The 26,626-nt window shown below is 43.3% G+C and overlaps 1 protein-coding gene across 12 annotated transcripts in view; it reads right to left on the bottom strand.

Moving 5' to 3' along the window:
- Lman2l (lectin, mannose binding 2 like) overlaps positions 1-22,155 on the bottom strand; it is a 25,954-nt gene extending 3,799 nt beyond the window's left edge. Inside the window, exons 1-7 of one of the 12 annotated variants that reach the window (XM_015499716.2) lie at positions 21,923-22,146; positions 20,955-21,073; positions 17,483-17,600; positions 16,593-16,675; positions 3,588-3,620; positions 2,328-2,489; positions 2,121-2,235 (exon numbers count right to left, since the gene is read on the bottom strand). In XM_015499716.2, the coding sequence (XP_015355202.1) occupies positions 2,121-2,235; positions 2,328-2,489; positions 3,588-3,620; positions 16,593-16,675; positions 17,483-17,600; positions 20,955-21,073; positions 21,923-22,109 (817 nt within the window). In that variant the 5' untranslated portion in view covers positions 22,110-22,146. Of the gene's footprint in view, positions 1-2,120; positions 2,236-2,327; positions 2,490-3,587; positions 3,621-16,592; positions 16,676-17,482; positions 17,601-20,020; positions 20,102-20,954; positions 21,074-21,922 lie in introns of those variants that run through there. The other 11 variants (XM_048810327.1, XM_048810330.1, XM_015499718.2 and 8 more) reach the window with 11 other exon arrangements.
- Between the last annotated feature and the right edge of the window lie 4,471 nt (positions 22,156-26,626).

Below are 26,626 nucleotides of genomic sequence, written 5' to 3'. Positions count from 1 at the left end.
AAGCAAACAATAAAAATTTCAAAAAAAAAATCAAAAAAAAAAAAAGAAGGACATGAGGGGGAGGGGTGTGGGCTGTGGCTCAGTGGTAGAGCTCTTGCCTAGCATGCGTGAGGCACTGGGTTCGATCCTCAGCACCACATAAAACAGTAAACAAAATAAAGGCATTCTGTGCATCTACACTACGAAAAAAAAAAAAAAAAAGTACATCAGGGCTGAAGTTGTAGTTCAGTGGCAGAGCACTTGCCTAGCACATGTGAGGCACTGAGTTCGATTCTCAGTACCACATAAAAATAAATACATAAAATAAAGGTATTGTGTCCATCTACAACTATAAACTACAACTATAAAAAAGTCTATCAGTAAAAAGACCCTCCCCCCCAAAAAAAAAGTATATCAGGGAGTCAACCTAGAAACCCATGAGCTCAAAGGAACACAAGGGAGTGATTTCAGGCCAGGCCTTCTGTCCCTGTGCTGAGGTTAACCCTGTCCCACAGCTTTGGCCTGCACAGTATTCAGATCCCTACTGCCCAATGAATCTCCATGGCAGGAAGCACACCAACGGCTGCCTGGAGCCAGGGCGGGAGGAATACTGCCTAGGGGCATAGGGAACTCCAACTCCTGACAGGTGATAGCAAGTTCCACATCTTTACTAGGAGGTGGTTATACAGGTGCAAGTATCTGTAAAACTCTTCAAACTGTACACCTCTGATCTCTGGAGAGCATACCTCAATACAGTTGATTTCTTTTCAACAACCAAAAAAATAGTTTCCAGGGATTTTAAAATCCAAATATTTTATTTAAAAAATCCACATTTCCAGCTTCTCTTGAAAAACTGGAAGATCTCGGAGATTTGGCCTCATGAGCCCACATTTCCTTTTCTTTTTTTTGGATACTAGGGATTGAACTCAGGGACACTCAACCACTGAGCCACATCCCTGGCCCTTTTTGTATTTTATTAGGGTCTCACTGAGTTGCTTAGGGCCTCAATTTGCTGAGGCTGGCTTTGAACTCGCGATCCTCCTGCCTCAGCCTCCTAAGCCACTGGGATTACAGGCTACTGCCTATTCCAAGGTGGGCACTTGTCTTTCCATTTTTCCACAAGAAAGTTCTATTTAAAAATCAAGCTTTATCCATAATAAAGTAATTAAAAGAACCCAAAGTTCAGTTCCTTATCTCTTCCCAAAAGATGTTATGACTGGGGCTAAAGACAAGTGGAAAAACAAGCACAAAGGGAAGCTATGACTGGGCACAGAGAGGATGAGAAACCAGAGAAGACAGAAAAGTGGGACCAGGCACTGCTGATGCCACAGAAGCCAAGGAAGGCAAGTTCCCGAGCCCGCAAGTACGTGGGCTGACCGAGGCCAGGAACAGAACACTGCAAGTAGCAAGGAGATTAGAAGTAACTTCCGTGAGAGCAGTGTGACAGTAAGGTAGAGACACAGGTTTAAGAACAGCCTGGGAAGGAGACTGAGGACCAGGAATAAAAAGCATCTATACACACAACACATCCAAAAGTCTGAGCAAAAGGGAGTCTGGGGGTCAGTCAGAGAAGGATGGCAAAGTTAAGGAGCAGCTTTGGGGTTTTGTTTTATTTGTCTTTTGTTTTTTTCAATCCCCTTGGAGACTGAACTAGGGGTGCTTTACCACTGAGCTATCCCCCCAGCCCTTTTAATTTTTTTAGTTCAAGACAGGGTCTCACTAAGTTGCTCAGGCTCACCTGGTACTTGTGATCCTCCGGCCCCCTGGAATTAAAGGTATGCAACACTGCACCCAGCAAGGAGCAGCTGTTAGAAGAAGGGGAGCTGGGCACACTAGCAGGTGCTGGGAGAGGGCCTAACAGCAGAAGCGGGTAGAAGAGACAGGGAAGCACGGTGTGCAACACCCAGGCCGAAAGAGCCAGCTGGCTGAAGAGGCAAACATTCTGGGTGTTAGCACCCACCATCTCCTGGAGGCCACTATACCAGAACAGCCTGGCCTGGGTTCTGAAGGGATCTGGATGTGAGAATGTAGCATTCAGAGCTCCGCCTCCCAGTCAGGCTGTCCCCTCTGAGAGGGCCTCATAAAGGTCTGGGTACTTAGAAACCTTAGTCAGGACCAATGAAGAGTGCACACAGCAGTACCTGAGAGATCCCCAGTGATGGAGGAGGTGCCAAAGTAGTAGCCACGGGGCAGACGAACCCCAGGCACCTCAATGCAGTCCCTCCACTCATGCTTGCCATCGATATCCATCATTATCTAGAATAAAAAGAAGAAATCAATCAGGGACAGGCCACAGGAATAGGAGTAAGACAGCCCATACCACCAACTGGTCCACGATAGGGACTCACCGTCAGATGCCTCTTGACATAGCGAATCACAAGGAAGGTATCATAATGGAGATTGCGGACAATAGCTGTACATCCCCCCAGCTCTGTGGGCCGTCCATCTCGCTCATGATCATAGCTGAGGGAGCCGTTGTTCACCATGGCTGAGATGTAGGGGAACACCCGCTGGGACACAGAGGGAAAAGCAGACACAGTGAGGGAGGAAGAGCTCCTGGAAATGCCCACATTACTACAGGAATTTTGCACTTTACAAGCGGAGCCTCTTCAGCAGACCAGATGACCACTGTTCCTCATTAGCAGCCCTGGGGCACCCACAGTCAAACATTCACTCATGGGACATGGACCCAGGAAGCCATGAACTCCTTACTTACCTTCAGTAATTCTCTTTGTTCCTGATCTGGGGTGGGCCTGGGAAGGCCCCTGTGAGATTCTGGAGCTAGTTCAATTCCTCCCAGAGATCGCCATTTGGTTGGCACTTACATACTATCCAATATCCGGGGTTCCTATTTTATGTATATATTCCTATCTTTCCACTACCTCTTGGAGCAAAATAACCATTTATTATGGTTCTTCCCAGATCCTCACTTCAGTCCCATTCATCCCCCACTCTACTCCCCAGCTAAGTGTTTTGCACACAGCAGGTATTTTGAAAATACCTACTTGACTTGGCAGGGAAATCCTTCTATTCAGGATAGTTCCTTTCAAATTCTAAAATCCTACAAGCAGCATATGATGCTAAGTGGATTAAGACTCAGAAAGCACACTGCCAGAACCCAGCTGCTGGAGAGGCTTAACCAGCCACGATGACTGTTCTTAGTCAAAAGCCTTTGCAGCCCAGTTAAGCCTCGTCCACACATAACTTCCTCCAATAATGCTAGTCATGAGAGGGCAAGAGTCCCCTCCCCCCACCACAGGGGAAAAACTAAAAGCTTCCCTATAACCGTTTCCTATCTATACCAATGATCTCTAACAGAGTTGCAGGAACCAATTCTTCCTTAAAATTGTTAATCTAACCCTTCTAGAACAAGCCCCATGCCAAGGCAACGCAGAGAGACAGGGTGATGAAGGGGAGGTAACACGAGGCATGCCACTCTGTGGGTGAGCTCCCTGCGGTCTCAGCCAACATGCAAGGTGGAGATGCAGTCGGGACCAGAGACTGGGGACCCCTGAGACAACAGCCACATGGACTCTAAGCAGCAACGAATGTTGGATGGACACAAGGGAATAAGGGATGGCCATGGGGGGTGGTCAAGAACTGAGTACCTGGACTCCTGGAGAGTATCGCCTCTTCTGGGCCTGAGAGGGTCCAGCAGGTTATTAGACAAGAGAGGGCACAGAAGACAGAAGACCAAGTCAGAAAGCAGCAGCCATGGGGGAGCTGACCCAGCTGCAGTGGATGAACAAACAAACTGAAATCCCCAAGCAGAATTTTAGGTTCCATGAAGGGCATTCAGCAAGTCCTGGCACCCCCTCAAATTATATGCAAAGTCATATGCACAAGTGTTTGGGCATCTTTTTGAGAAGGTCTGATCCTGTCATCAGATTGTAAAAGGAGTCCACTAGGAAGACCTCTCTATTCTAAGGGTCCTGAAGCTTTCAGAAGGAACTGTATAAAAAAACAGTGTCTCACTGGCCAGACAGGCCGTACCTATGTGCGTCTCTGGGAGTCAAACAGGCACAAGGGAGACAGGAAAGGCAAACAGGGCTAAATTCTAAATTCAAGATGTCTTTTGCTACCCAGGGTCTTGAGATACAACTCTTGCCCAGAAGGCAAAAACTCCACTGTTGGAGGGACTATGAATCAGCTTTAATCCAAAGGAATCATTGAAATCAGCTTTAATCCAAAGGAATCACCCTCTATTTGAGCCAATGGATGTTTATTTTCAAACAACTGTTGTCATTCTCACCTACAACATATGGGCAAGGAAGAAGCCCTGTGGGAGCACCATAGCAGGAAAGACCTAGCAGATCCTCAGGCTGGAGGGTATCAAGCTTTGTTCCAGACAGCCTCCACGCTCTGAAGGAACAGCATCAAGAGAAAGCTACACAGACTCAACTGAGTCCTGCCCTGTGGGAAAGGTGGGCAGTACTCAGTGAGCATCCACCACCAGCCAGGCACTGTTCCAGAGGCCGGGGTCCAAAGGAAAACAAGACAGATGGGGATCTGCTCTCATGGAGCTGACATTTAAGTGAAAGAAACAAACAATAAGCAGATAAATAAATGTTTTCAGATGGTGATAAATGCTATGATGAAAATAACGTAGGAACATGACAGAGACTGACGTGGGAACTCTCTGAGGAAGCAACACCTGAACTGAGACCAAGTACTTAGAGGGAGGCCACCACCAGATATGGGGCACAAGAAGCATGAGGTCGGCAAACATGAGGAACTCAAAGATAACAAGTGTGTCTGAGCTAATGAGGAAGTGGCCGGGGTGGGGAGGGGCAGAAGCCACAGCAAGGAGTCAGGTGGAGGCCCCAGAGCAGCTCCCCAGCTGTTTTTACTCCAGTGCCAGTACAGGATACAGAAAGGCATGCAGCCAATCACCAGATGATTAAATTGCCATAACATTACTCTTCTACACTATCATTTGTGACAAGAGAACTGCAAGCATATCATGCAGTTTATATAGAAAAGGACTTCTGAGAAAAAACTCGCAAAGTCAGTGAACAATTAAAGAGAAGAAGGGATTAAAAATATCTTGGAGAGCTCTGATGTCCCCACAGCTTGCTTCCTGTATCACCTCTAGTGCCACCCCCACCCCCATCACAAATTTAAGCTGAGCCAGGTGCCATGGTGTCTGCCTATAATCTCAGCTACTGGGGAGGCTGAGGAGGGAGGATTGCAAGTTCCAGGCCAGCCTCGCCAACTTGGCAAGACCCTCTCAAAATAAAAAGGGCTGGGGATCTAGCTCAATGATAGAGTGCTTACCTAGCATGGCCTGGACCTTGGGTTTGATCCCCCATACAAAAAAAAAGGTTAAGCTGCAACCTTACAGAGTGCCTAGGACAGCAACCTTCAGCCTGAGAGTACCTTACTCTTTCCAAGAATGGTGTGACATCCAATTGTGTGATCACCGCCAGGTATAACCAGCACTTCAGGATCACCTGGGAGAGCTTTCCATCTGCACGCCTATGTGAGTGCCCTAGTCAGTGTCTCATTCATTAGGTCTAGAATGGGGCACAGGAGTAGATATTTTGTAAAAAGCACCACAGCACACGGATGTGCAGCCAAAGAAATGCTGCACAGTCACAGCCCCATGGCTCCACAGATGTCATTATTCTGCTTCAGCAATTCACGACTTGCCTTCAACTTTTAACCCCACATTAGTAGCTAGTCATTAAATGCCGGCCTACTTTCCATCCCTAGGCAGAAGTTCCCGAATGTTTCTTGGGTAGCCACTAATTTCACACAGTAGTGGATTTTCCCCCTGGAAAGTAGTCTGTAGCTAGAACCAAAGGTTGAAAAATCACACCAATTCAGGCAAAGTGGTAGTTTCATTTCTAATTTAAGAGTCACCAGAAGTCAGGAACTCCTACCTATTGTCCAAATGACGATTTGCAGGGTAGAGAAATGTTTTTGACTTTTTGTACTACAAGGTCACTACAGGATCATTTTAGAGGATAATTTTGCCTCTAACACATGTTGTTTGAACAATGAGCTTGTGGATTCAGTGCTAAAACTCCATGGATCCCAAGTACACAGGATGTAAACCCTTAGATACAAAAAAGACGGACTGCCAGGCATGGTGGCACATGCCTGCAATCCCAGCAGCTCTGGAAACTGAGACAGGAGGATCGTGAGTTCAAAGCCAGCCTCAGCCAAAGCAAGGCACTAAGCAGTGAGACCCTGCTGGGGATGTGGCTCAGTGGTCGGGTGCCCCGAGTTCAATCCTCAGTACTCTCCTCCACCCCCAGGAAAAAAAAAGATAGACTAAACCAGGTACAGGGATGCACACCCAAATCAGAGCAACTCAGGAGCCTGAGGCAGGAGGATCGCAAGTTCAAGGCAAGTCTCAGCAGACATAGCTTGGCTGTCTCAAAATAAAAAATATAAAAGGGGTGCTAGGGCTGTAGCTCAGTGGTAGAGTGCTTGTCTAGCACATGTGAGACACTGGGTTCGGTCCTCAACACCACATAAAAATAAATAAAAGTAAAGGTATTGTGTCCATCTACAAAAAAAAAAAAAATTAATAAATAAATATATAAAAGGGTTGGGGATGTGGCTTAGTGGTAAAGCACCCCTGGGTTAAATCCCCAGACCAGAAAAGAAAAAAGATGGGCTGGTGGTGTAGCTCATGGCATAGCACCTGTCTCACATGTGGACCCTGGGTTTGATTCCCACGGTGACAAAAAAAAAAAAAAAAAATGAAAAACAGCACACAAAGCCTCTATGATCAGAGGCTTGTGCTGTTCTGACGGCTACATAACCTGTGTGGACCCCATCACCTCTTTGAGATTCTACTGGAAGCAAAGAGAATCCTGTACAGCTCACTGGTTTAACCACAGGATGAAATGTGTTTTAAGCATTTAGTACAGCGTCTGGCATTCAGGAAGAAGTCAATAAATAATCAATTGACAGTTGAACTAATAAATTTCTAGATACAAAGTTCAATGTCCAACATTCATTAAGGGCAGTAATTCTCAGACCCTTGGCTGTCATGAATCAGTAAAATTTCCAAAAGCATTTTGAAGAGTAATCAGCTCAGTGTTTTGTTTTCATAGTATATTAAATATATTGATATATAATAATAACAACACAATCATCTATAGTACACACCATTTTACAAAAGGTCATTTTAACACCAAAAATGAAAAGGGACTATGTAGCTTCATAACACAGCAACTGAATACTCTTAGTACTTATGCAAAATTACTGCACTGTTCTGATTCTTGGGCCAGTGAAAACCTGTTGCCAATAGCACGAGTTTATGATCCAGCATCTGAGAGCCTCTCTCTTTCAGACCATACTTCAGTCTGCTAAGCTGCCCATTTGCTCTCTGAAATGCCAATGTGAAGAAAAGAAGAATGGGAAAGGAGGAGAGAATGGTGCCACAGTACTACTGCCAAGATGTCTGCAAAATGTTCCTGAGGAATCCCCTTAACAGTATGAACAGCAGCCAGCATTGACTGACAGCGTGCACTGTGCCAGGCACTGGCCTCAGTACCCAACACACCTGTATTCCCTAAATTCCCACAACCTAGTGGGCAGCAATAGTATCCCCATTTCACAGGTTAGAAAACTTGTCCAAGAGGACACAGGTATTCAGTAGTGAAATCAGGATCTGAAACCTAGTAGTCTGGCTCCAGAGCCCTGACTCAATCACCATGCTTCATTTTCCTATCAACATTAAAAAAAAAAAGTCTCACATGTACTATTAAAAAAAAAAGGACAAGGGTCTAAAAAATACCCTAATATGCAAAGAAAACTGCCAGGCACAACGGCACATTCCTGCAATCCCAGTGACTGGAGAAGTAGGAGGACTACAAGTTTGAGGTCAGTCTCAACAACTTACATGAGATGCTGTCTCAAAATAAAAAATAAAAAAAAGACTGGGCATATAGCTCAGTGGAAAAGCACCTCTGGATTCAGTCCCCAGTACAAAAAGAAAAAGAAAAAGGAAAAAACGCACACAAAAAACTGATGCAGAATGGCTCCAGATTAAAGGACAGGAGAAACATAACAACCAAATGCAAGGTATGACCTGGGTTCCTTTTGCTGTAAAGAACATAATGCGACAACTGGTGAAATCTGAATAGGGCATAAAAATTAGATAACAGGGCTAGGGTCATAGCTTAGTGGTAGCGAGCTTGCCTCGCATGTGAGGCACTGGGTTTGATCCTCAGCACATATAAACAAATAAATAAATGAAATAAAGGTATTGTGTCCATCTACAACCAAAAATGTTTTTTTAAAAAAATATTAGATAACAGTACTGTTATTATTATTATTATTTTTTTAATATTTATTTTTTAGTTTTCGGCAGACACAACATCTTTGTTTGTATGTGGTGCTGAGGATCGAACCCGGGCCGCACGCATGCCAGGCGAGCGCGCTACCGCTTGAGCCACATCCCTAGCCCAGTACTGTTATTATTATTAAATTTCTGACTTTCATCATCTTGCAATATAAGAGAACTCATTTTTAGGAAAAACACATGTAATTAAGATTAAGAAGGCACCACGAAGGCTAGGTACTCTTAGCTACTTAAGAAAATAGACACACATGCATGAATACACACACATAAAAGAAAAAAGCAAAGCAAAAGCAGTAAAACACTTAACATCTGAAGGAATCTAAATGAAGAACATTCCAGAATTGTCATATTGTTATGATTTATCTGTAAGTCTGAAATTTATTATTAAAATTAAAAAAGATAAATCTGAATCTAGTTTTCACCATACTCCAACATTTCTGTCTGAAAAATTTCAAAATTACCAAAAGGCTGTTTTTTATTTTTTGTTGTTGTTGTTATTGTTTTGCGGTGCTGGGGACTAAACCCAGGACCTTGTGCATGTGAGGCCAGCACTCTACCAACTGAGCTATAGCCCCAGCCCCAAAAGGTTTTTTAAAAAACAATAGGTAGAATGGGATGGGACATTTTTCTTTAGAAAAACAAAACAACAACAAGGCAGCACAGTTTTCTTTTTCAACCTATTCTAGTTTCCCTCACCTCTTCCCTCCGCCTTCCCTTGGATCACTGCCCTTCTATCACAACTGGAAGACATGGAAAAGTGGTACTCCGAGGCCCACTAACTGCCATAAGATCATCACATTTCTTGAACATCATCACTTTTCAGACTTCTACTATAAGCTGCAGGTCCTACAGTACTCTTACCTAGGCCTTTATGCAGGAATTTGGATAGAGACAGATTATCTAACTGAGCAATGCCTGTCCTAGTTAGAGTGTGTATCGCTATCAGTGAGATTCTCCCTCCATTACAGGGCAGCATGAGAAGGCTCCGTAGTCCCCAACTCCCACGGACTTACACGGGTGACTCTGACCCAGGTCTCACGGCTCCTTAACTGGAAGACATGGAAAAGTGGTACTCCTAGGCCCACTAACTGCCATAAGATCATCACATTTCTTGAACATTGTCATAATTTGAGGGAATCATTTTAATCTCATTTATCATAGTTGTAGCCCCACTAGAACAATCCCAAATCAAGCAACTTGAGGACTAACAGAGTACTCCAAAACCAGGAAACTTTAAATTTAGGTTCAAGTTCATAACCCAACCACCCATATTACTACCAGTGCCAAATTCTACCAGAACACAGCCTCATATATATGGCCAAATTTCACTGCTGCCATAATTTCAATACACATGAATCCTTTTTGTTAATGAACAGTTACCAACTGTACAGAACAAAAGATCCTCTTTATAGTTGTACTCTGGGTAATGTAAACCTCCTAAAATTAAATGTCATCCCCTATGTGTGTGTGCATCTTTCTATGCAACCAAACCCCAAAGGGTCAAAACCCAAAGGTGAGGACTGACCCAAAGCAAAATACCATCCAGAGCACCAGCTCTTGCTTTCTTCCTCCTCTTCCTGCCTTCTCTCAGACAAGGAACATCTCCTTCCTGCCTTCCAACAGAAGAAAGCCATTGCACTTCCCTACTTCCCTCCAAAGCCAGTTCTCACCAGTGAAGCCCAGCCTCAGTGCCTCCTCCACTCTAGAAGTCTTGCCCACATGTACTCTACAGGCCTGACTTCCAAGAGTTCTTGCAGGAAAGTGTTACTCCACCTAACACTGATAAAAATTCTAAATCACATGCAATGGGGTGAAACAAGTCAATGTAAGAAGTCATGGAGTTCTTTTAATGATGTAAAGACTCTTTCTGCCAATAGTAAAAAGACAAAAGTGGGATAGGAGTCTTTGCCAACATAAATACTTGATGTGGGTTCTGGGGATCGAACCCAGGGCCTCAAGAATGCTAAACATGGGCTCTCCTACTGAGCTACATCCCACCCACACTGTGTTTTTACTTATTTTTTGTTGCTATTTTGGTTTTCTTGGTACCAGGAATTGAACCCAGGGGCACTCAACCACTGAGCACTTTTTTAATTTTCAATTTTGGGACAGGGTCTTGCTAATTTGCTTAGGACCTCTCTAAGTTGTTGAGGCTGGCTTTGAACTTCTGATCCTCCTGCCTCAGCCTCCAGAGCTGCTGGGATTATAGGCATATGCCACCACACTCAACCACAATGTGTTTTTGTCTTTTATGTTTTTTGTAGTTGCAGATGGACAGAATGGCTTTATTGATTTTTATGTGGTGCTAAGGATCAAACCTAGTGTCTCCCACATGCTAGGCAAGTGTTCTGCCACTGAGCTATAGCCCCAGGCCTGCACAATGTGTTTTTAAACTGGACAACAAAGTAATATTAATTTTCCCCCAATTCAGAGTAAAAACATTCATTACATCAAAAAAATATACATATGGGGAGTGCCTCAAGCAATACTTGACCTAGGAAGATCAGAGGCCTCTTCACCCCAACTATTTCGGCCTCCACTGGGTGAGGCCCAAAGGTCTCACAGAGAATGAGGGCCAAGCCTGCATTTCTGTGGTCTCATCAACAGGAAGTCTCTCACAATTACTTTGACAACTGAAAGAATTCCCTGCAATTCTCACTAACACCCGAGTTCAAACAAGCCACTTATGATCATCAGCTGATGAATTCATAATGCCAAGAAAAGACGATCAGAAAAGATGGTCGGGTCTTCTTTTAATCAACAGTTTTCATAACAGGAATACTGATATATGATTCACATACCACTTGATTCACCTAAAATATATAATCCAATGGCTTTTAGTACATGCAGAGTTAAGAGTAATTATTATCATAACCAGTTTTAGTTTTATCACCCTAAAACGAAACCCTGGGGGCTGGGGATGTGGCTCAAGCGGTAGCGCGCTCGCCTGGCATGTGTGCGGCCCGGGTTCGATCCTCAGCACCACATACAAAACAAAGATGTTGTGTACGCCAATAACTAAAAAAATAAATATTAAAATTCTCTGTCTCTCTCTCTCCCTCTTTCACTCTCTCTTAAAAAAAAAATAAATAAATAAATAAATAAATAAAACGAAACCCTGTGCCCATTAGAGTCATCTTCCCACCCACCCAAGTGCCCCAACCCTTGACCACTAATCCACTGTTTTTGTCTCTAGAAATCTGCCTATTCTGGACATTTTATATACATGGGATCAAACAATAAGTAGGGCTTTGGTGATTGGCTTCTTTCACTTGGCAAAATGTTTTGATTCAAGAATTATCCATATTGAAGCACCTATCAATACTTCCTTTCTTTTTATTGCTGAATATTCCATTGTATAAATGTATTTCGTCCACTCATTAATTAACGGACAAGTGAGATGTATCCACCTTGTGGCTGCTATGCACATTCATGTTTAACTTTCTTTGTAGACGTGTTTTCATTTCTTTGGGGTATAGACCTATGAGTGGAATTGCTGCATCATCTAAATTATATTTATCTTTGAACCATTTTAAGAAATACCTGCTGGGCTGGGGATGTGGCTCGAGCGGTAGCATGCTCGCCTGGCATGCGCAGGGTGATGCGTTCGATCCTCAGCACCACATAAAAATAAAATAAAGATGTTGTGTCCACCGAAAACTGAAAAATAAATATTTAAAAATTCTCTCTTTCTCTTTAAAAGAAAGAAAGACCTGCTTTCCAAAGCAACTGCACCCTTTTCTATCTCCACTAGCAGTGTGCGCGAGTTCCACATCATTCCACATCCTTGTCACCACAGGTCATCCATCTTTCTTACCTTAGCCATCCTGAGTATATGTGGAAAAACACCTCATTGTGGTGGATTTGCTTTTCCCTGATGATTAATGATCTTGAGTATCTTCTAATGTATTTGTAGGCCATTTGCTTATCTTTGGAAAAACATCTAATCCGATACTTTGCCCATTTTTTTAACTGGGTTCTTTTTGAGTTGTAATAGTGCTATATGTTCCAGGAAAAAAGTCCCTAACAAAATATGTGTATATATTTTCTCCCATTCCATGTGTTGTTGACTTTTCACTTTCTTGATGTACACAAGTTTTGTTTTTTTCTTTTTCAATACTTTCATTTATTTTTATGTGGTGCTGAGGATCAAACTCAGGGCCTTGAATGCTCTACTGCTGAGCCACAACCCCAGCCCCTCGAGTTTTTTAGTTTTGATAAAGTCAAATGTATTTCTCTCTCTCTCTCTCTTTTTTTTTGTTATATCTAAGAAACCATCACCTAATCAAGGTCATGAAAAATGAGTTTTAAAGTTTTAATCTTTTTTGGAGGGCTTGTGTTTACTGGGGATTAGACTCTAGGGTGCTTAACCACTGAGCCACATCCCCAGCCCCTTTCAACTTAAAGACAGGGCCTCATTAAATTGCTAAGTAGCTAAGGCTGGGCTTGAACTTGCAACCCTCCTGCCTTAGTCTCCTGAGTTGCTGGGATTTCAAGCATGTACCACCATACCTGGTTATAGTTTTAATTTTTAAATTAGGTCCATGATAATTTTCTTTCTTTTTTTTTTGGTACCAGGGATTGAACCCAGGTACACTTAATCACCAACCACATCCCCAGCCCCCTTTATATATTTTATTAGAGACAGGGTCTCACCAAGTTGCTTAAAGCCTCACTAAGTTGTTGAGGCTGGGTTTGAACTCATGATCCTCCTTCCTCAGCCTCCTGAGTCACTGGGATTACAGGCATGCACCACCGCACCCAGCCCATCGATACATTTCTATTTTCATTTTTTTTTAACAATACTGGAGCTTGAACACAAGGGCTCAGTTATGCTAGGTAAGTGTTCTACCACTGAGCTACATGCCCAACCTTTCTTTTATTTGGTACTGGGGACTGAACCCAGGGGCATGTTGTCACTGAGCTACAGCCCCAGATCTTTTTTTTTTTAAACATTTTTTTAGTTATGTTATTTATTTATTTATATTTTATTTATTTGTATGTTTATATGTGTTGTTGAGAATCCAACCCAATGCCTCACACAATGCGAGACAAGTACTCTACCACTGAACTACAACCCCAGCTCTCTTTTAACTTTGAGACAGTCTCACTAAATTGCTTAGAGCCTCGACAAGTTGCTGAGGCTGACTTGAACTTGCAATCCTCCTGACTCAAGTTCCCAAATTGCTGTGACTGCAGGTATACACCACCATGCCTGGTCCTTTCTATTTTATCTTGAGACAGAGTTGCTAAATTGCACACACTGGCCATGAACTTCTGATCCTCCTGCCTTAGCCCCCAAGTAGCAGGGATTACAGGCATGTGTCACCATGACTGGCCTCCAACTTCATTCTTATTCAAGATTATTTCAGTTATTCTGGGTCCCTTGAACTTCCTTATGGATTATAGGATCAGTTTGTTAATTTCTACAAAGGAGCCAGCTAAATTTTTGATCAACAGGAATTAAAAATACCAATCAGGGCTGGGTTGTGGCTCAGTGGTGGAGTACTTGCCTAGCACGTGTGAGGTACTGGGTTCAATCCCCAGCACCACAGTAAAAAAAAAAAAAAAAATGAAATGAAGATATTGTGTGTCTACCTACAACTAAGAAATAATATTTAAAAAACAAAACAAAACAAACCCTACCAATCTATGTGAGTAGCATCACCATTTTAACAATTCCAAATCTTCCAATCCATGCCATGGCATGTCTTTCTGGTTACTCAGGTCTTCCTTAATTTTTCTTTCTTTTCTTCTTCTTCTTTTCCTTTTTGTTTTTGGCCAGGGATTTAACCCAGGGTGTTCTACCTCTGAGCTATAGCCTCAGCCATGTTTTTCTTTTTCTTTCTTTTCTTGCTAAGGGTCTTACTAAGCTGCCCAGACTGGCCTCATAGCCTCCTGAGCTACTGGGTTTACTGGCATGCACCACCATGCCCAGCAGATCCTCTGTAATTTTTTTTGAAAAGTGTTCTGTAATTGTCAAATTTTTTCTGTTAAAACACTTCTTTTTGATAATAGTGTAGGCAGAATTGTTTTACTTTCATTATTGGATTGTCCATTCCAAGCGTACAGATGTATAGAAATAAAACTACTTTTTGTGTGTGTGTGTGGGGGGGGGGGCTACTGGGGATTGAACTCAGGGGCACTTGACCACTGAGCCACATCCCCAGCCCAATTTTGTGTTTTATGTAGAGACAGGGTCTCACTGAGTTGCTTAGTGCCTCACTAAGGCTGGCTTTGAACTCATGATACTCCTGCCTCATCCTCCCAAGCCACTGGGATTACAGGTGTGCAGCACCGCGCCCAGCTTAAAATTGCTTTTTGAATTTTTTTTTTTTTCCTAGTACTGGAGATTGAACCTGGGATGCTCTACCACTAAACTACATCCCTAGCCCTTTTAATTTTTTTTATGGGAGGCTGAGGCAGGAGGAGCACAAATTCAAGGGCAGCCTAGGCCATTTAACAAGACCCTGTCTCCAAATAAAATAAAAAGGGCTAGAGATGTAGCTCACTGGTAGACCATCATGACTTCAATCCTCAGTACTACAAAGACAACAGAGACAGGAAAAACCAGGTTTAAAATTCCCATCAAGCCCTGAAGCTCCTACTATGGGCTTCTAACTACCACTAAGACTCTGCTGACAGCAAGATTACAAATCTAGTCCTAACTCTCCCCTCATCAGTGTCCCTTAGTGCATGTGCCCCTTTACAATCATGTCCAGACCTCCACTCAGAAGCAGGCCTCCTGCAGTACATGATGAAGCTGCTGTAACATAAATAGCCAGTGTATGAACACTAAAGGAAGTAACACGGACAGCTGTCCTGGAATCGTGCAACTCGGCAAGACTGCTGACCCTGCTGTTCTTTCTAGCCTCATCCCTATCAGATGCTCCTTTACCTCCTCACACTCCTCTTCCCCTCTGCAACCTTAGCCCCTTAAGGGACACTTTCCCTCCTTATCCTGCAGACTCCAATGTAAACATTACTTCCTGGAGGAAGCCCTCCATGGCCGCCACCACTCCACTCAAGGTTAGAGCTCCTCCTGGGTCCCATGGTGCCCAAGATTCCCCATACCACCCGCCATGCTAAAGTGCAGGGACCATGTTGGTCTTACTCACTAATTCCCAGGGTCTGCCACCTAGAAAGTGATACATGTGGAACGAAGAGAAGCCCAGAAGGAGCATGAAGAAGGAACTCTCAACTGACCCACAACAAAAGGTTCTTCTCCTAACTGAGGTCTCACTTCATTCCATCCCCTCTAAGGTGAGCACTGTGGGAAATGTAATTACTGAATCTGGGTGTTGCATATGATGATCATTCTACACGTTTAATATTTTTCATAATAAACCTTTGCCACAAAAAAAGTCACCACTTCTTCCATTCCTAATCCTTTTTTTTTTTAATATATATATATATATTTATTTAGTAAATATTTCATCAGGGCAGAATGGGTTTAAACAAGTGTCTCTTCTTTTTTAAATTTTTTTAGTTGTGATAGACACAATGCCTTTATTTTTATTTATTTTTTTTTATGTGGTGTTGAGGATCAAACCCAGTGCCTCATGCACACTAGGGGAGCGCTCTACCGCTGAGCCAACAACTCCAGCCCCCCTAATCCTCTCTTGTTAAGCATTATTTACCTACAGGATATCCAGTGACAACTTGCCATAATAATTTGTCCACCATCTGATAGCAGCATCACATGACAGAGAAAGTACAAGCCTGCTGTCAGTATATGGAAGTATCAAAGAATGCTTAGGGTCAATTCATAAAAAGCAAGCAGCTCTGCCAATGGCCAGTACTGGGTTCCATCAAAATGCCAGGATTATATCAATTTCCTTTTACTTATAATCTCTCTGATAGGTAAGAACTGCTGCTCAAGTCTGAAAAGAGGAAGAAGAAAAAGATGCTGGAAAGGTGAGCAAGCTGCAGAAGAGAGCACAGCAGTGATGGGAGTAAAAGTTAGGGGAGCAGAGCTACACAAATTCAGCTGCTCTGGTGCTGGACTAGCAGCCAAAAGTGTGCTCAATTTCAGTGGCTACCTAATGTGCATAAGACAGAACGTTGTTAACACCACAGAAAAAGTGCCCATTCATGACAGCTATTCCCAGAGGACTGTGCAATCATAGTTCTCTCTAGAAAAAATACTGACAAGGACATTAACTTTTGAAGTTCAACAGATGAAGAACCCCTCACTGTCTCTTCCCTCAGTTCCCTCCTGCACAACACTCATGAGGGAAAGAACTGTGATGTCAGTGCAGCTGCCCTAGGCTCTGACACTTGCCATTACCTCTTGCTGCTTCTCCTCATTGGGGTAGGTGTCTACAAATACTCCCAGCCCCACAAATTTGTCCATGTTTCCAAACACAGGCCCTAGAGAGAGAGAACAGATGATGAACAATGAAATAAAGCCAAGAGTTGATAAAGGAATAATATCTCACAATGATGAAGGAAAAGTGAAATTCAAATGACTCCCAGGCCTCTCAAGATGAGAAAACACACGTGCAAGCACCAAGCAAACTGCATGGCCTGTACCAAGGGCCCAGTAAATATCTACTTGTTTGCTATTGAAGAAAGGGAAAGAGAAAAGGCCACTACAACCTTGTTTAGCACTATGGCAGCTCCCTGATCCAAACTGGTTGTTCAGGTGCCCCTACAGAATTCTGCTTCACAAACACTTGGTGAAGATTATGCTCTCAAGAGAGAAATGAATTCCCAAGTTCTACTTCTTATTACAAAAGAGATCAGGTCAAATCAGGTTGAGCCTGCCATCTACTTAAAGCAATGGCTCCACACTGCAAGGAAAAACAGAAAACTCTTCTCTGGACTTAGAAGTGCTGAGAGCACTCACTGAATATGCCAGAAGAAATCAGCTCACCAGTCATCAATGCTTAGGAGAGCCAGTGCTTCCATTCAGCTGATGGGCCAGGCTTCACAGGGAAACTCAGAAGGAACTAGCAAGCAAGAAATCACCCCCAGGATGAGTCAAGGTCAGCTGCTATTACGCAGCTAATAAGGGCTAATAAAGAACCACCCCATTCTGGAGACTACACAGGCCAGTGTGCATCCACAGACATAAGGGGAGAGGGAAAACTGTAGGGTGAAGCCTTCTCAAAAAGAGGGCACATGAAAAAGCAGGCCTGTCACACACACACAAGAGCAACTCAGGGTCCCCAATACCTGGCTGCATTCGATCCTTTGTGTACCAGATTGCCAAGCCATCCCCATGCAGATTCTTCTTGCCTTGTCCATGAATCTTAAAGTGCACCTGCAATTCCCAGTCTCTCAGGAAACATGGCTAAAGTGGGGGGGAAAAAAAAAAAGATGCTGGAATCAATAAGAAGTACAAAATACGAAAACCCTCAAGTCCTCAGCAGCAGTCTACAGACTTGGAAAACATAAATGTAGGTAATAAGGCTAAGTGTTAAAATTGAAATCTAAGGCTTTTGATGTGTGTGCATCATAAAATTAAAGCATCAAGTTATGCAACTGTTTAAGATATTTAATATGAAGAGTGAACAAACCACCTAATCATATTCAGCATCTCCCAACAGAAACTGGATAGGACTCCACAGTTGGAAAAGACAAGTTAGACTACTATGATCCTACATCTACGCAGCAGTCTCTCAGCCTCTTCAGCAGATGACTAAATTAATATTCATTTGCATTTTGAGATCATTCCTCTGAAAAAAGACTCTAAAAAACTGAGATTAAAAGAATGGTCAAAGCCTTATTCACTATAAAGGAATAAGAAAAGCTAAGTCATTTTGCAAAGGTTTCCAGGAATAATTAGCAGATGCTACAAACAACTCTAATTAGCTAGATTTGGCCCTCTGCCAAGCCGAGGGGCAAGCCTGAGTTCCCACAAGAAGGGTGAGCTATAGTCCCCAAACCTTCATGGTGTGACCAGGAAGCATAAAGGTACCAGAGGGGAATACTACTCCCACCACTGGGACAGCCTCTCTAGTGATGACACGTTAAGGACATAGGTGCTAATCAGACTTCTGTTCTCTTTCTGCATAGTGTCTCAAAACCTTTAAAAGTAGAAGAGGCAAGCAGATGGTTAAGTGCTCTAAAGAGTTGAACAGTTTCAAGGAAAAAACAGAGTGGGTACAATATGTGGGCTTAGAGAAGCTCCTGGTTAGAGTCCACTGTGAAGGAAGAAGGGGAGAAAAAAGCAGACCAGTTGGGTTCAGCCAAAGGCTTTCCAAACAGACTGTTCTGGCTCTTGAGCAACACATTGCTTGACCATTTTCAGCTTTTGTTTTTAATTTTTGGGATATTTTCCAAAAGCATTAGTATTAGGGGAACAAAGTCAAAATGAAAGGAGACTGAATACTTTTGCTTTCAGCAAAGATCCCTGAAATCCCCAATAGCTTACCCTGTTCTGAAGAGCCCAGTCCATGTCTTGTCACTTTGAGCTCTTATCTCTCTGCTGCTTTATTTAGATTTTAGGGCAAGGGTGAAATTCAGTGACAGACATCTATCCACAGATTTATTAGTAGGTAGATATTATGTCCCTAAGAAGAGGGCCAGAGAAGTTCATAATGAGCCAAAAGATACCTGTCACTGATGCTTGGCCTCTTGTGGCACAGTGCCATACTGTTCTGGGTTATGTCTAACAGTGGTTCTGAAACTCTGCTGCTTGGTGGATTCTCCTGGGGGAGCTATTTAAAATCTCCATGGCCAAGCTGCACCCTTTTCCAATTACATCTCAGGGTGGAACCCAGGCACTGAATCCAAAAGACAGTCACTTTTGAGATCCATTATTCAAACAACTTAGAAATAACTCCACTGCTCATTCTGATGGACAAGTAGTAAAAAATAGGTATCAAACAATCTGAAAAAGGGGGGCTGGGGTTGTGTCTCAAAGGAAGAGCACTTGCCTCGCATGTGTGAGGCACTAGGTTTGATCCTCAACACAACATAAAAATAAAGGTATTGTGTCCACCTACAACTAAAAAATAAATATTTTTTAAAAAAATCTTAAAAAGGGTAGGGGAACTAGATCCTAGAATACAATTGCTGTTAAATGAATTATGATGTGTAGAAAGACAAGAAGACTGCAGCAAAGTACAAGCCTTGAACATAATTCAATTATTTACCTATAAGAGCCCCCAAAATGAAATTTTTAACAGATGTAATAACAACACATATTTCTGTAACCATTCTAGCTTTCAAAAAAGGCTTTTCCCATCTTTTGTCTTATTTTATTCTCACAACAACTCTGGTGGGCAAGTATAACAGATTATTATTAAGTTCATTTGACAGATGAAGAAACTAAAAACAGAGAGGTTAAATAACCTGTGGAGGGCTCATTATGGGTCAGTGACACAGCTGGATTCATAATTCAAGTACTTCAATTGCCCTTTAAATCTTTTACCATGCTCTAGACTCTGTTCAAAAATGAGCTCAACACTAAAATCTGGGTTATGGGGCCAACTAGCACAGATAACTCACTGAGAAACTTCTTACCCCCTCTGCTCCTTTAGAAGTCTCTGCTCCAGAAAATGAATAGGGAAAAGAAACAGTTCTCTTTTCTGAGGTTCACTCATCTATAACTAATGAGAAAAGCCATGCAGAAGTAAGATTTTTTTTTCTTCATTTATGGGAGCCCAAGAGAACATACCAAAGGATGCCAAAGTCATCCCCAAAAGTCATATAGTTTAAAAGGATTTAGAGAGAGGCCTGGAAACCAAAAAGAAAGCATCATCTTACACTTGTACAAAATCACAGTGCAGCCACACCAGGAATACTGCATTCACTTCTTGCCACCATACCTCAAGGAAGACAATGTAGCTAGAAAAAGTCCAGAGAGGGACAGATAAAATGACCAACAGCTCTCAGTGACTTTCATATGAAAATAAAATTTTAAATTAGACTCTTCAAACTGAAATAACAAGGGAAAGCTACTGGGGTAAAGTTTGGATTTATTTATTTATGCATGCATGCATGCAAGGGGTGGAACCTTGCACATGCTAGGCAAGCACTCTACCACTGAGCTACATCCCCAGCTCGAGGGTTCCTCCTGCCTCATTCTCCAAAGTAGCTAAAACTACAAGTGAGCTCCACCAAGCCCAGCTCTGGGATAAATTTTTAAAAGGCACTCCCTTCACAGGGGCCAGTGGCATATGCCTGAAATCCCAGTGACTCAGGAGGCTGAGGCAGGGGAATCACAAGTTCAAAGCCAGCCTCAACAACTTAGCGAGGCCCTGAGCAATGTAACAAGACCTTGTCTCAAAAAATAAAAAGAGTTGGAAATGTAGCTCAGTGGTTAAGTGCCAAGTGTCCCTGGATTTAATCCCTGGTATGGGAAGGGGGGGAAAAAAAAGCATTCTTCTACTTTACAAATTTAATAGGATATAAGAGTCATTAAACTCCAAAAAGTGATACTATTGAGTCAATCAGGAATAAAAGACATTCCTAAAAACAGATTCAAAATGACTTATTTGCTATAATAAGGACAAAAGAGAGCATGTCCCTAAGTAGTTGATTTCTTTATTATGAAGGTCACCATAATCTCTGAAATAATGATCCTTGACATCTACTGATGACAGAATACTGGGAATAGACAGTAAAATTAACTCAGTATGCCATTGCTGAACTTCTCAAAACATTCTGGGTCACCAAAACAAGAGGGAGAGATTCTTACCACCCGGTTCCACAAGGCACCCTGTTTACTTTGCATATCAGGAGTAAGGCGGATATACTGGGTCATTACCATGGCATTGCCCATCAGATTCCACAGTGAAGAGCTGCCTGTGCCCACACCTAGGGAAAGGAAGTAGATCAGCTCACACTCCTCAACAATATAAAAAGTCACACAAAAACTGGAGCTTATTTCTTTTTTCTATTTCATCTCATTCGATCTTCCACCTTCTGTCACTAATGCCCTAATAAATTTTTTGCTGTTGCTGTTTTTCTTTCTTTCCTTCTTTTTTCTTTGTGGTCTCACTATGTTGCTCATCCAAGCTGGTCTGGAATTCATGTCAAAGGATCCTTCTGCCAGTCTTTGGAGTAGCTGTGCCTACAGGCACAAGCCACTGATTTGTCCTCTTTATTGTTAACTGTACCAATCTTCTGGTGGATAAGCTATGCTTAGGGGTCTATGAACCCTAAACTGAGCAAAACTAACCAGCCTCTTTCAACATTAGGGCTCCTGCCCTTGAAAAAAGCAGGTGTTTTAATCAGCAACAAAAATTAATCTTCTTTCTCACTCTGGCCAAGCTCTGCCCCAGTTCTTTCTCATGCTTTATTTCTAACACATCCACAGCTCCGTCCTGATACTGGCTCACTGCTAATGGTGCTCAATCACTCCTCACTATTCTCCGTCCTTTTTCCATCCCACTCCTTTTGTCCAACTCCGAGCTCCCCTTCGTCCAGGCCTCGGGCTGGTGGCATCCCAGACCTACTAGAAACTTCCAGCGCTCGGGAAAGGTGCGGGGGACCCCTGTCCTTCGGACCTGTGGCTCTCAAACGTGGCGGGAGTCCTCGTGGGCTCCCAAGCGCCGCCGGCAGTTTCCTGCGGACCACGAAGCCCTTTTCCGGCCCCCTCACCACGGACGAGCTCAGGTCCCGAAGCCCTCCCCCTGCAAGACCACCTCGCCCCGGGCGCCTCACCCTGGTAGGGCTTCGACAGCGAGTGCTCCCGTTTCAAGTACTCGAACGTTTGACCCGCCCAGACTCGCCGTGGCCCCTGCCCAGACCCCAATAAGAGGAGAAGAAGCAACATCCTGGACCCATCCCAAGCCGACAAGCGCCGCCGCCACCGCTGCCACCAGTCAGAGGGTCTCAGAGCCGCCGCCATCTTTCTCACCGCCGTGCCTTCATCAAAAGCCCGCCCCGTCGCCCAACCCATTGGTCCATAGAACCACCTGGCCCGCGTCCCATTGGCTCTTGTTGCGTCCCCGCCCCCACAGGTGAGCCTCTCACCGATTGGCTGGCTTGGGTATCAGTTGCCTTGCCAACCCAGGAAAGGGGCGTAGCCGAATGTCCCGATTCCCTTCTTTGCATTTGTCCTGAGCTTCACTAGGCCTGTGGGGTTACGTAGGGATTTCCGTTTTGTTTCGGCATTCTATAGTAAATTTAAAGAGAGAAAACGTTTCTTCCGACTCCAAGCAAACGTTCTACCATCTGTGTCACAATATTTTACTGCGCTGTCAGGAGGATGTAGAACCGAAAGAAGAAATAGAAAAATCCACAATGAAGTAGCTGGAAAATTGTCAAATTTACCAAAGAACAGCACTGCGAACCAACTTAACCTGATGACATTTATAGAACCTCCGCCCAACAACAGCGGAAGAGGCATTCTCTACTAGTGCAAATAAAACGTTTGCCAAGATATCCGGGGCCGTAACACAAACCACAAGTGTAAAATAATTAAAAACACACGAATTAATTCATTCGCTATACCATCACTTCCTTTTCATCCCTCCTTTCTTTTTTTTCCTGAGCCATAATAACCTGTATCCAGACTGGTCTTCTAAGCCACCATCCCTCAGGTGGCCACCAACATGATTTAAGCCTCTAACATGGCTATTGTCAGTATCAAAGAGTCAATATTAGTAGAGAATAGTAGAATAGTAGAATAGTCCCTGATACGTCGTAGTAAGGACTCTCTCATCATCATCATTGACTGGTGATTGATGGTTAGTCATCATCCTCAGAGGGGAGATTCAGCCTGGCACACAAAGCTGTCTGCCCTGGCCTTACTGCCCACTTCCACATACGTTTTCTAGCTTCCTCGCTCACTTCCCTCTTCTTTTCAGCAGCCCACTTCCTCTTGCCCACTTCCTCCTGGAGGCCTTCAAGCTAGGGCTTGTACTACCCCCTGAGCTGTGAATGTGCTCCATGCACATCTTCTACACAGCCCTTGTCAGATCTGTGTCTTCGGCTTCCCAGGAGACTTCATCACAGTTAACTCTTTCTTTCCTGAGCATAAGTATATTTAAAAGAGAAATATGCTATGAGACTAATTTATAGGGGTTCAACTTTTTAAAGCTGTCAAAGCCGTTGATCTCTTACTCCATACAAAGCTGATGATGTGTGGTGACAAACATTAGGAATTGCAGTGACTCTATTTATGTGGTATCCTGGCTTTAAAACCATTCATGGCCATCAATTAACATAGGATAAAATCCAATCTACTTAGCATAGCATTCAAGGCCCTTCACAACCTGACTCAAATAAGGCTGTACACATATCTATTAAAATGTGTGTCACTGGAATTATGTACCTCAATTAGCAGAGTATGCATTTGTCTCCCCAGCAAGGCGGGGAGCTCCTGGACCACAGGAAGCAGGTCTTACTCATGTCCTAGCCAGGTCCCACCCACTTCTCCACCCCTAACCCACCATCAGTACAAAGTAATTGTTTGAAAAATTAATTTCATTGTGTTTCTTTATCAGCTGGATTTTTCTCTTTCTTGAGTGACAGGGATCGAACCCAGAGTTCGATGTCCATACTAGGAAAGCACTTTACCACTGAATTACATCACCAATTGGATTTCTTCTTTTGAAGGAGCAGGGTCTCATAATTTGCCCAGGGTGGCCTCCAACTGGTGATTCTCCTTTCCTAGCCTCCTGAGTTCCTGGGACTACAGGCAAGAATTTTTTTTTTAATTGTGGTAAAATACACATAAAATTAAAAATTTTCATTTTAAAGTAACTCATACAGCATTCAGTGTCACACAACTTGTCAGCTGGATTTCTGATAGATTATCATCTGTAAATTTCTCAGTGTAAAATTCTTTTTTTTTTCTCTCTTTTTTCTTTTTTTGTATGTATGTGTTTGGGGGATGGAGTTCAGAGCCTGGTGCATGCTGGCAAGTTCTAGTACTGAGCTACATTCCTCACTGCGTAAAATTCTTTAAAGAAAAGAGGAATAAAGGAGAAGAGAGTGAAAAAGATAAAAATAACAAAAAAACGAAGGGAGTGGAAGGTGACATCCGGACAATAAACCAGATGATTTCCCACCTGTTGCAAAAGGGAGAATAGAACATCATCAATGAGGAAGGAATGGGGTCAGGGGCTTTAGAGAGGCAGGTAGCCGAGGGTGTCATCAGGAGGAAGGATGGAGGGAGAAGGTCTTGTCTGAATTCCTGAGGAAGAGTAGAAGTGGGCCTCATCCTGGAATATTCTAGAACAGGTTAGTCCTTTAAGAGTAGCCATTTCTTGGAATGTAAACTTAGGAGGGAGCACAGAAGGATGGCGGAACTGCTTCACTGCAGCTACTTTTCAGAGCACAGAATTCAGACAAGTTCAACATTGTCAAGGGGTTGAGGGGCTATAGATGGAAAGAGAAAAAGGAATCATAGCCCCTCATACACAGAGAGGCTGGGTCGGGTCTCCACCTACCATCCCTTCTGCTGCCTCATAGGTTCACCTTTTCTCCGTGGTGGCATCACCACCCATGATCTAGGGCTGCACAGCTCGGGGCAAGGAGCGTTCCTGCATGATGCCAGCTGTGCATTCCAGCGGTTCTGGGTGACTCCTCCATGTGTCATCTTCAAGCAGAACAGGCACCTCCACTCGGGTGCTCCTTGAAACCTGATGCCCCCCCACCCCAGCACAGAGACTCCAAGGCAGCCTCCTGGTCCATCCTTTCTTTCCCTCCCACTCTTCAATTCTAAACCTTGCCATTTATTCAGATCTATCCCTACCCCAACCCCAGCACCCAAAGCAGATCCTCTCAAACAAGGTGCAACCATTCTTCCTCCTCAGGGGGCTGGTGGGGCCTTAGGGTCTGGTCCATTTTCAGCCCCATAGTAATGATGGATCAGAACCCAGCCCTTGTACTTCCAGAATGCCAAGCAGACCCTGAGACCTAGGAGAGAATGCCTCTAACTCTACCACTTCCCAGCAGTGACATTTCAATATTGGCTTCTGGACAAATCACCATCAAATATGCTGGAGTCACTTTGAAATACAAGGATGCCTGTCCCACCCAATAACATTTGAGTCAATAGGTCTGGAATAGGCATCAGGAATTTGGTTTTGAAAATCTAATTATTATAATACAGAGCTCGATTTTACAGGCCATTCACATGCAGTATCTCATTTCAACCCTACCCCAAATTGCTTGGTGTATGGGCTTTGAATGCCATCTGTAGCTGGGTGTGGTGGTGCATGCCTGTAATCCCAGGCATTTAGGGGGCTGAGACAAGAGGATTGCATAGTTCAAAGCCAGCCTCAGCACCTTAGCCAGGCCTTGTCTCAAAAAAAAAAAAAATTAAAATTAAAAGGGCTAGGGGTATAGCTCAGTGGTAAAGTGCCCCTGGGTTCAATTCCCAAGTACAAATAATAATAATAATAATAATAATAATAATGACATTTGTACTCAATTCATAGAATACATTCCAAACAGGGAATGACACCTGAATTTAGATTTAGAGATAATATCAGAAACTCCACTTAAAATTCTCTGGGGGAAAACTGGGGGGTTGGGGGTTAGGGGGAAGTAATGATAGATGGAAAAACCCCAGCAGGATGTTGATAACTGTAGAAGCTGGGTTATGAGCGCAGGGGGATTTCCTTCTAGCTTTATGTATGTATAGAAGTCATCATTCGAAAGAGGTTTTATTTTGTTTTGGTACTGGAGATTAAGCTCAGTGGTGCTTAAATCCTCCATCTTTTTATTTTTTATTTTGAGACTGTGTCTCACTAAGTCCTTAGGGCCTCACTAAGTTGCTGAGGCTGGCCTCAAACTTGCTATCCTCCTGCCTCAGCCTTCTGAGTTGCTAGGATTACAGGCCTACACCACCATGCCCAATTATAAAGAGTTTTTTAAGCTTTTCTTTGGTGATGATTAGAAAATGTGCTAGGTATGCCTTTGTGATGTTTTCTAAATTTCATCCAGGGAACGAAAACGGTAATTTACTATGATCTAGGAAAATTCACTGTGATCCATCCAATGCAATGTTGTTGTAACTAAAGAGAGAGGAGTCTGCCATTTAGAAAAAGAACAGTTGAGCATGGAGAATATGTCAGAGTTGCATCTGTCCAGGGTAGAGAGCATTTCTAAGTATCTTGTGTTGGGCTCCGTAAAACTTGATCCGAATCCAGACTATTCTTCCAACATATTCATAAAGACTTCTAATGTACTAGTTATCTGAGCAGTTTAATTTCCCATTATAAATTAAGAAATTAGTATTTGACTTTATCACTTAGCTATGTGGTGGCTTAGTCAGGGTGACTCATCCTCTCCAATCTATTTATCTATTGGTGAGCATAAAGATCTATATCCTGAGGACCAGATCTCAGATCTGCAGTGGTTCCACAAAGAGGCAGAGCTCCCTTGAATGAGGATCGGTCTCCAGGAAACCCA

This window comes from Marmota marmota, unplaced genomic scaffold (genome assembly GCF_001458135.2).
Source record: "Marmota marmota marmota unplaced genomic scaffold, marMar, whole genome shotgun sequence".
In the NCBI taxonomy this organism is placed as follows: domain Eukaryota; kingdom Metazoa; phylum Chordata; class Mammalia; order Rodentia; family Sciuridae; genus Marmota; species Marmota marmota.
This window is presented reverse-complemented; position numbering and strand designations above follow the sequence as displayed.